Below are 9,578 nucleotides of genomic sequence, written 5' to 3'. Positions count from 1 at the left end.
AGAAGAAGAATGATAAAATGAAAAAAATTTAAACCGTATAATGAAAAAAATAATTAAACCGTCATAAAATTAAAGGTATAATAAAAATAAATAATCAAACCATCATAGTGGTTTGCAAAAATGAAAAAAATCATAGTTTTGATAACCAAGACTCAACCACCAAAAACCTATACCATGTGTTTGAAAATACAAACAAACACAAAAAAATCATGAAAAAATTATATTATCATTATTGAACCATCATCCAAACAAAACCTAAGAATTTCTAGATTTATTTTGTTGATGGATAAGTATTGGTTATGATAATTTTTTTTTATGATAGATTTGTATATATAAAAAAAAGTTGAAAAAATTATTTTTTATAATCTCTAATCATTATTATTTTTGATAACTATTGATGAAAAAAGTATGTGAAAATATTTTACGAAAAGGGTTATAATTGTTCTTTCGTTCTATGAGAAAACTACTCTAATATGATGATCCTAACTCAGATGATTTCAGTAAGTTTCAACATATTAAATTAGGACAGTGTTAGTGAAGAGATTATTAATTTGAGTAGCATAATTAGGAGTAGAGATATTCATGGCTTCTCCAGTTCAACTTTAAGTACCCAATCTCCGTAGCACTGAAAGGAAGCCAGAGTAAGATGCTACCAACAGCAATAGGTACTTTTGTTTACATCAATATCAAAATTTTAACACCTATATGTGCTAAGTTTATATATGTTTCAAAGAATATATTTACCATTGACCTTCTCTAATAGATTTGAACTTAAAATTTGTATCTCTCTCTCTCTTTAGTTTCTTCTAATTTAAGGTTAAATGAGAGCTTTTATATGCATATTCTATTTATAACTGTAAAATATTTTTACGTGTTCAATTTTCTACAAACACTTTAAGCTTATGTCTTTCTTTCGCCCATATAATCTCAAAACAAATAACTTATAATCTTTTTAGAAAATCTCATTAATTAATAAGTATGCTTAATTAATAAGTAACTAGGTCTTTAGCAACTTTCAATAAGCTTTAATATTGCAGGTAGGTAGGGAAGCTTTCTTACTTGTTGAGAAATTTTTTTCTTTCATGTGGGAGAGCTCCCCGAGTGGTAGTATTACTGAGTTTTGGTACCGAGTTACTGATAAAGTTTTTGTTTTTTCAATCATGGGTATGACATGAAAATGAATTTGGTCCAGTTGTTACTGGTTTCATCCTGTTAAATAAGAGGAGAACAGGGGAAATACTTCCTAATATAAAGCAGTTGCAGGAGGTATGGGAGGTGCGAGCGCTTCTGCTGCTCAGTCTCACACTCCAAATAGTATTGATCATTCTGGGAAACCGTAGGAAATACAAACAGGGATCTTTTATTATGATTGTTGTTTGGTTTACATATTTAGTGGCAGATTCTATTGCCACTTTTGCTCTTGGAGTAGTGTCACAAAACATTGGAGATATGATTAAAGATGTCAACCATGTCAAGTCCAAAGTTGAGGTTACATCATTCTGGGCACCTTTTCTTTTGTTGCACTTGGGTGGTCCTGATACCATCACTGCTTATTCCTTAGAAGACAATGAGTTGTGGCTCAGACGCTTGCTTGATCTTGTTGTCCAAACAGGAACAGCACTTTATGTCTTCTTCATGGTTTGGACAACGGGCTCTCACCTTACCCTTGTCACCGCACTTGTGATTTTGGCAGCAGCAGTCAAGTATGGTGAGAGGATTTGGGTTCTCAGGAAAGCTAGCAATGAGAAACTCAAGGAATTTGTGCCTCCTCGACACCTTGATGAAGAATTTACAGAGAAGTTCACAACTGGGTTTTATAAAGCTAAAGAAAAATTAGGATTTAACAATGATGTGGAAGGACCTGAACAAATAACCATTTCAAAAGAAAATGAATTATTCCTGGCCTTTGAGGTTTTTAAGACAAGCATGCGTCTTGTTACAGAGGGTGTACACAGCATGTGTGATCAGGCTATAAATGGAGGCTTGTTTTTGCACATTCCATTTGAAAATACATTCAGGGTGATTGAAATTGAGCTTGGTTTCATGTATGATATTCTTTACACCAAGGCAATTTTGCTTCGTTCTCCCTGGGGTATTTTCCTGCGTATTCTCAGCTTCTCACTCATGTGCATTTCCTTAGTATTGTTCTCTGTCTTTCGTCACCATAATTACTCTAAGATTGATCTTTCCATCACTTATATCCTTCTCGCTGCTGCAATTTTTCTGGAAATATATGCTGCAGTGCTGCAAGTTTGCTCAGACCAGGCAATCACTTGGTTGATTAAACATAGCCGAAGTTCATCAGCTAGAGTCATAAGCTCCTTTTTACTTTCCACAACTCCTGAATGCAGATGGTCAAATGCAATGCCTCAGTACAATCTATTAAGTTTTCTCCTAAGAGAAAAACCAATTAAGTTCCAAAGAATCATGAAGCTTTTAAGGGTTGAAAATATGCTTGAAAATTCCAAGTATACCATTGAGAAACCTGTTACTGATGATTTCAAGAAGTGGATCTTCCAACATTTGAGAGACATGTATTATGATCAAACAAAAAGATCCATTAGTCTGAGCAGTAGTAGAGGATCATTTGCTCTGAAAAAGCTCCTTCCTGATGCAATAGTAAGATGGAGTACTACTGATTTACTTTTTGAGCAAAGTGTTATCAGCTGGCACATTGCTACAGAATTCTCCTATGCTTTGGATCGCAGTTTCTTTACCAACCCTGCATCGAATAACATCCCTGAAGATATTCTTCATAGATGGAAAGTTGGCAAGCGTATATCAAGATACATGATGTATCTCCTTAGAGTGAAGCCACAAATGTTTCCTGCATCTACTTCCATCAACTTGCAAGAAACATGTGATATTGCCTCACAGTTTCTTGAAAAGTACTTCAACGCCCAGAAGGGAGAAATTGACCCAACCAAGAGAGGAAAGAGAAGACAGTTCAGCAAACAGTTGTTAACAGAAGAACTGGGGTTTACTCACACACCAAAATCTCTGTTAAACCATTCCGTTCTACTCACACAACAATTAAGAGGCTCAAGTATGAAATATATCGAAAGAAGTAGGAATTCAGGTGAAGAGGTTGCCCATGAACAGGTGATGACCATCTTCTTTTTTCATTTTGCCTTTTCTAAGTTAAGCCAAAGTGGTTTTAGTAACCAGTACTTCTCAAACTTGGATTTTGCAGTTTACCAATGCAACTAAATTGACGGATGGAGAGGTAATTAATTTTATGTTTAGCATTCTGTTAAGTGGTATCTCTGTTTACTTGCATTAAGGTTGTATTTGACAGTTTGCAGAGTCTTTGCTGGTGAAGTGGGAAACAATTTGCCAAGTATGGGCGGAAATACTAGCATACGCGGCAATCAATTGCAGAGGAACCCAGCACTTGCAGCAACTGACTAAAGGTGGAGAACTTCTCACACATGTCTGGCTTCTTCTAGGACATTATCATTTCATTGAGACTTTCATTGCCCCAGAACCTCCCCAACCCCGTTTTTACAATGATGAGAATGACCCAAATGGTATATATTATTAAGTGAAAACTGCATATATATATATATATATATATGTACTTCACTTAATAAATGATTACTCATATCCTCTCATATATACACTACTTTTAGTTGGGGATTTTCAGCTGGAGAAATGAATATTGGACTATCGAAGGTTGTGGGAGCTATATGGTTAACCATTTAATCTGAATAATTTACTAAGTTGTTCTCTTTCAGTTGTCCCTCTTTAACATTTCTTCTTATGCTTGGGCGGATGAATCGGAGTTCTAATAATTTGATCGGCAGTACTAGATGTATTCATCAGTTCATTAGTATGCTCAAAGCAAAAAGTTCGTAAGTTAAAATTTCGAGATCTAACAAAGATAATGGGAAATGGGCAGGCATGAACAAAGTGATATAAGCTTGTTAGTTTCCCGCTCGAGCCTAATTTATTTAGTTCAAAGCTAAGGCTTTAGTAGCTTATCTCGAATTCAAAATTGAAATGGATGAACAATTTATTTAGTTCAGTGCCATATGTGCATCGCAAAGCACCTCATTGTTTTAGGATCAAGCTCCTCGTGCTAAACTAGAAGTAATGTTGCATATAAGAAAACAAATCTCTTAACACGATCATCATGCATAAATAACTCCATGCAATAATATTCTAATTAGCTTCTAATATGACAAGCAGTAAAAACTCCATGCATATGAGATCGAATTAGTACAGTGAATTTTTTCTACTAATGAGCATTTACACATGTCTAATGAGATCAAACGCTCACCATCAATAATATAAACTAAACTAGCCTTCGCAAATTAAATAGTGCCAATTCACATTGTTTCCTATGACTAGAGATACTAATTAGCTTTGTCCTAGGTTAGTATATCATATTATTTTGATTTTATCACGTCACACTGTCAAAATATAATATTTATCATTTTTAAATAATTTGTGACAAGAAACTTAACATTATCATGACATATTTAATAAAAATATTTTTGTAATAGATTATTGCAATAGCAATTCATCATCATTTGCTTGTGAAACATATTATTAGTCGTGTTGAATTTGGAGAAAAAATATAATTTTTATTCTTACCTTTTAGATTATTATACCTGATTATTTATAAAATACTTATTTTGCAAATAGAAAAATTTATATTTTAATAAACTTTTAATTATATTAAATTACTTAATTAAATAATAAAATAATTTAAATAATAAAATAGAAAAATATCTTATTTCATACCCACCCAAGTTAGTGCGAGGATATCTTTTATACCCAACTTGTAAACTAAGTTGCAAACTAGAATTAGATATGTTAGGTAGCAGCACGCTCGGCTCGGCCCAAAAAGGCTTAAGTTTGACTCTAAACAACTCAGATTTGACTCAAAAAAGACTCGAACTTGGCTAAAAAAGGCTTGAACACGGCTAAAAAAGGCTCGAACTTAGCTCAAAAAATAGCTTGAACTCAGCTCAACTCAAGTCCCATCTTTGCTCAAGCAGGCCTGTGTCAAGTAGAGATTGCGCCTAGAAAAGCTTCCTGTCGAGTGGCTCTGCATGCGGCAAAGAAGAAGCTGGTTGCTCGGCACTTTGCACAGCTCTTCGTGTGGCTCTGCGCACGGCGGAAGAAGAAGCTGGGTTTATTGGTTTTTTTTGCACGTCTCTGCACTTAATTGAAGAAGAATAGACCTGGGGTTAACGCATCTCTATGCGCAACTGGAGAAGAGCTTACTTGAGGCGAATGCGGCTCTGCGCGAGGCTAAAGAAGATGGCTCTCCCTCTCTTCTTATTTAAGTCTTTGTACTCAACCTATTTTGTTATTTTAGGATTTTGAAAAAAACTCTAAAATAGTCTTACTTTGGCTCTAATACCATGTTGAATTTGGCGAAAAAATATAATTTTTATTCTTACTCTTTAAGTTGTTACACTTGGGTATTTATAGAATACCTATTCTATTAATAAAGAAATTTCTATTCTAACAAATTTCTTATTACATTAAATTACCTAATTAAATAATAAAGTAATTTAAATAATAAAATAGAAAGATATCTTATTCAACAAGTAGCAATTAATAAACCAAAGTCATCCCCATCTGGCCACTATGATTTTTTTCCACAGCTCCCCCCCCTCCTCCTTTAGATAGCACCAAAGTCATTTCCCTTGAAGAGCAACATTCGTCTCAAGAAGAGACCTAATACCTAAACCACCCTAATTAATCGATTTCTTGATATCATCCCATTTAACTAGATGGTATCTCCTTTTATCTTTTTCATCACCCCATAGAAATCGGCATTAATTGACTTCAATTCTCCTTACCACCTTTAGATAGCGCCAAAGTCATTTCTCTTGAAGAGCAACATTCATCTCAACAAAAGACCTAATACCTAAACCACCCTAATTAATCGATTTCTTGATATCATCCCATTTAACTAGATAGTATCTCCTTTTGTCTTCCTCATCACCCCATAGAAATCAGCATTAATTGACTTCAATTCTCCTTACCACCTTAACCGGAATAGTTAAAGTGGAGTGATAGTAGATGGCAAGGTTGGCGAGTGTGCTCTTGATAAGTGTGAGTCTCTCACATTTAGATAAAAATTTCGTTTTCCATCTTGCAAGTCTTCTCTCAAATGTGTCAATAACTGGTTCCCAAATGTTAGAATCTTTGTATTTAACTCCCAAATAGGTGCACAAATATAAAATAAGTAACTTGACAGCTTTGCGTCCTATAATATTGGCAAGGTAGTTCTCATCACTTATATCTCAGATCCTCACCAATTTTGACTTGCTTAGATTATTTATTTATTTCTTGAAATAAAAGAGAGAAATTTTATTCATAAAAGTATCAAGGGGATACCACCCGTATACAAAATAGTTACATATCTATCAAGTGGTCCATATCTAATCTAATGTCTTCCCAATCATGCACATCGTGACCTAACAAAATAGACCCAAAAGTATGAAACCATTTATCTCTAATGTGTACAATATTAGTTTCAATGCCCTCAAACGCCCTCGCATTTCTTTCCTTCCACACAACCCAAAAAATGGTAAGTGGTATAAGGAATGCCTATTTTTTTTTACAATATTCTGCCCAAGCCCAAAGTTCCCCCACTTACATTACCAGCTCTAACCCAAAACAAACCCAGCAGCCCAAAAACCATTGCCAAAATGCTGTTAATTACTGGACAGCCAACAATAAATGATAACAAGATTCCTCATCAGCTTTACAAAAGTACCATCTATTCACCATAATGTTTCATTTCCTTTTTAACATGTCAATAGTTAAAATGCTATCTCTCGCCGCCTCCCAAGTAAAAAATGCCACTCTAGGGGGCACCTTAGCTTTCCAAATTAGCTTGAGAGGTGCAGTCACGTTCTGATCACCAACTCTTTTGCACAAACTGTAAAAAAATGACTTAAACCGAAAAACCCCTATTAATATCCAGCTTCCAAATTCTCTCATCATTTTTTCCAGTCAGTTTAATTTTGTCTAAACAGAGCAGAAGGTTGTTGTATTCCGCAATCTCCCAATCATGCAGATTCCTCAAAACTTTTAACACACCATGTTTTATCAACATCCCCTCCACCAAAAACCATCTCCACCCTTGCCTCCTTATCACTTGCAATTGCAAAAAGTACCCTTGCTAATCTACCAATTTATTACCTCTCTATATTAACCATTCCGGCAATTTTTGCTATAAAACTTGAAAAGATCTAGTGTAGATCTTTATGGGGTGATGAGGAGAGAGAGAAAACATCATCTTGTTAGATGGGAGGAGGTTAAGAAAAGTGTGGGGGAAGGGGGTTTGGGATTAAGATCCATTATAGATATGAACAATCCTCTTCATGGGAAGTGGTTATGGAGATTCATCACTCAGAAGGACAGGTTGTGGAGAAGGGTGATTGAGGCGAGATGGGGGGATTGGGAGAAGGAGAGGGGTAGGAGGGAAAGGTTCAAACCACATGGTAAGAGTCTGGACACCATCTGGAAACAAAGGATAATACACCTCAAATGAAGCAAAACCTGAATACACGGTTCACAGAAAATCAGTGCATCATTCGCAAAAAATAGGTGCGACACCTTCACCCTTGAAACCCCACTCCCCACCTCAACACCATTCAATACTCTCAACTCCCCCGCCCTAACCATCATTTTACTAAAAGCTTCCATAACTATAATAAAAAGTAAAAGGCGATAAAGGGTCCCCCTGTCGAAGCCCTCTTGATGCCTTAAAGAATTTTGAAGGCCCACCGTTAACCAAAACAGCAAAAGTGGATTCAACTCATAACCCATTTTCTCCATTTGCTCCCAAACCCCAATCTACTCAACATGTAATTCACAAACCCCCAATTAACATGGTCTTAACCTCTTCCATATCAATTTTATAAATAACACCTTCTTTTTTCTGACCAACTAACTCATCAACAATCTCATTAGCAATCATCACAGCATCTAAGAATTGCCTGCCCTCCACAAAAGCATTCTGATTTTCCCCAATGACCTCCCCAAGCACCTTAGACATCTTTCTTGTTAACACTTTAGATATGAGCTTATAAATGCTACCAATAAGACTAATAGATATGAAATCTTTAATGTTTTTAGCACCAACCACCTTAGGGATAATAACCAAAAATGTTGAATTGATTGAATGAACAAAAGAATCCGTTCTGTGGAAATCATTAAAAATAGTCACCACCTCCTTCTTTATCACCTCCCAAAACACTTAATAAAACTTCAAATTAAAACCATCAGGTCCCGATGCTTTCTCCCCATTACACTCCTCAAGACAACCCCTGATCTCCCCTTCAGTGAAAGGAACCTCCAACCCCATTCTACTCTCTTCCCTTAACTGCTTAAAGTCTAACCCCTCAAGACTTGGTCTAACATCCTCCTCCTCAGTGAACAGCTTCTGGAAATAGGATTTAGCTCCCTCCCTCGTAGCTTTGCTTCCCTTAATTGACACACCATTCATGATAAGTTCCTCCACATAATTATTTTTTCTTCTGAAGTTAGCTAAACTATGAAAATATTTTGCATTCCTATCTCCTTCCTTCAGCCACTTCTCTCTAGTTTTCTGTCTCCATGAAATCTCTTTCATGTTCATAAAGGTTGCAATTTCACCCTTAATAGCCTCCCTCGTAGCCCGATCCTCTTCGTCTAACCCCTCCACAGCATCTTTACTATCTAACTCCGTTAACTCCTTAAAATTATCACTAACTCTCCTTTCTATCTTCCCTTCCTCCTCGCTGGCCCATTTTTTGATTTCCTCCTTCAAAACTTTTACTTTTGCAGCAAAGATGAAACTCCCCGTACCCCTCACACTATTTTGCCCCCACACCCTACCAACCATGCTCCTAAAATCCTCCACCTTCAACCATTTATTCTCAAGCCTAAAAGGACATGGTCCCCAAATAATGCCATCAGGGATAAGGCATATTGGGAAGTGGTCCAAAGTAGGCCTGCACAAAACCTTCTGCCTTAATCCTGCAAGCTGTAACAATAAACTGTTAGATATTAAAAAACAGTCAATTCTTGACCGAGAAGGTATCTCCCTAGAGTTTGACCGCGTCCACTTCCCACCTTCAAGTGGCAAATCCACCAAATCAAGTTTCTTGATCATATCTCTGAACTCTTCAATCTCTCTAAGACTCGTACTTGCCCCCGTTCTTTCCCTCATGTGCAAAATCATATTGAAGTCCCCCCAACCACCCATCTCTCCCCCCATCTTTTACAGCATAATAATTCATCCCATAACTTCTCTTTTCCTTTCTGTTCCCTCTACAATAAATCCCAAAGAGAACTCACTCTTCGCCACTACCACAATTTTTCAATAACAACGACAGAGAAACTCGGCCCACCACGTACCCTTTACAATTGTATTTTTCATTATCCCACATCACCAGAATTCCCCCGGCCACCCCAACCGCAGGCAAAAACTTCCAGTCCACCTTCTTGGCACCCCACAGACTACTGATTACCCCACTGTTAATCTCAGCCATTTTAGTTTCTTGCAAACAGACAATCCCCGGCTCCCATCTACTTTAACACCCCTTAATAATTTCTCTCGTTTT

General features: G+C 36.4%; 1 protein-coding gene across 12 annotated transcripts in view; it reads left to right on the top strand.

The window, feature by feature from the left end:
• The first annotated feature begins 621 nt into the window (after positions 1 to 621).
• LOC110820285 (uncharacterized) overlaps positions 622 to 9,578 on the top strand; it is a 24,986-nt gene continuing 16,029 nt past the window's right edge. For 5 of the 12 annotated variants that reach the window (XM_088217273.1, XM_088217270.1, XM_088217265.1 and 2 more), the window contains exons 1-4: positions 628 to 665; positions 1,193 to 3,102; positions 3,194 to 3,226; positions 3,299 to 3,413. In XM_088217273.1, the coding sequence (XP_088073399.1) occupies positions 647 to 665; positions 1,193 to 3,102; positions 3,194 to 3,226; positions 3,299 to 3,413 (2,077 nt within the window). In that variant the 5' untranslated portion in view covers positions 628 to 646. Of the gene's footprint in view, positions 666 to 1,192; positions 3,103 to 3,193; positions 3,227 to 3,298; positions 3,471 to 9,578 lie in introns of those variants that run through there. The other 7 variants (XR_015818254.1, XR_015818251.1, XR_015818253.1 and 4 more) reach the window with 4 other exon arrangements.

This window comes from Carica papaya, chromosome 1, assembly GCF_054855325.1.
Source record: "Carica papaya isolate Zhongbai chromosome 1, ASM5485532v1, whole genome shotgun sequence".
NCBI lineage: Eukaryota > Viridiplantae > Streptophyta > Magnoliopsida > Brassicales > Caricaceae > Carica > Carica papaya.
Note: the sequence above shows the minus strand (reverse complement) of the source record. Positions and strands in the feature narration are given on the sequence as shown.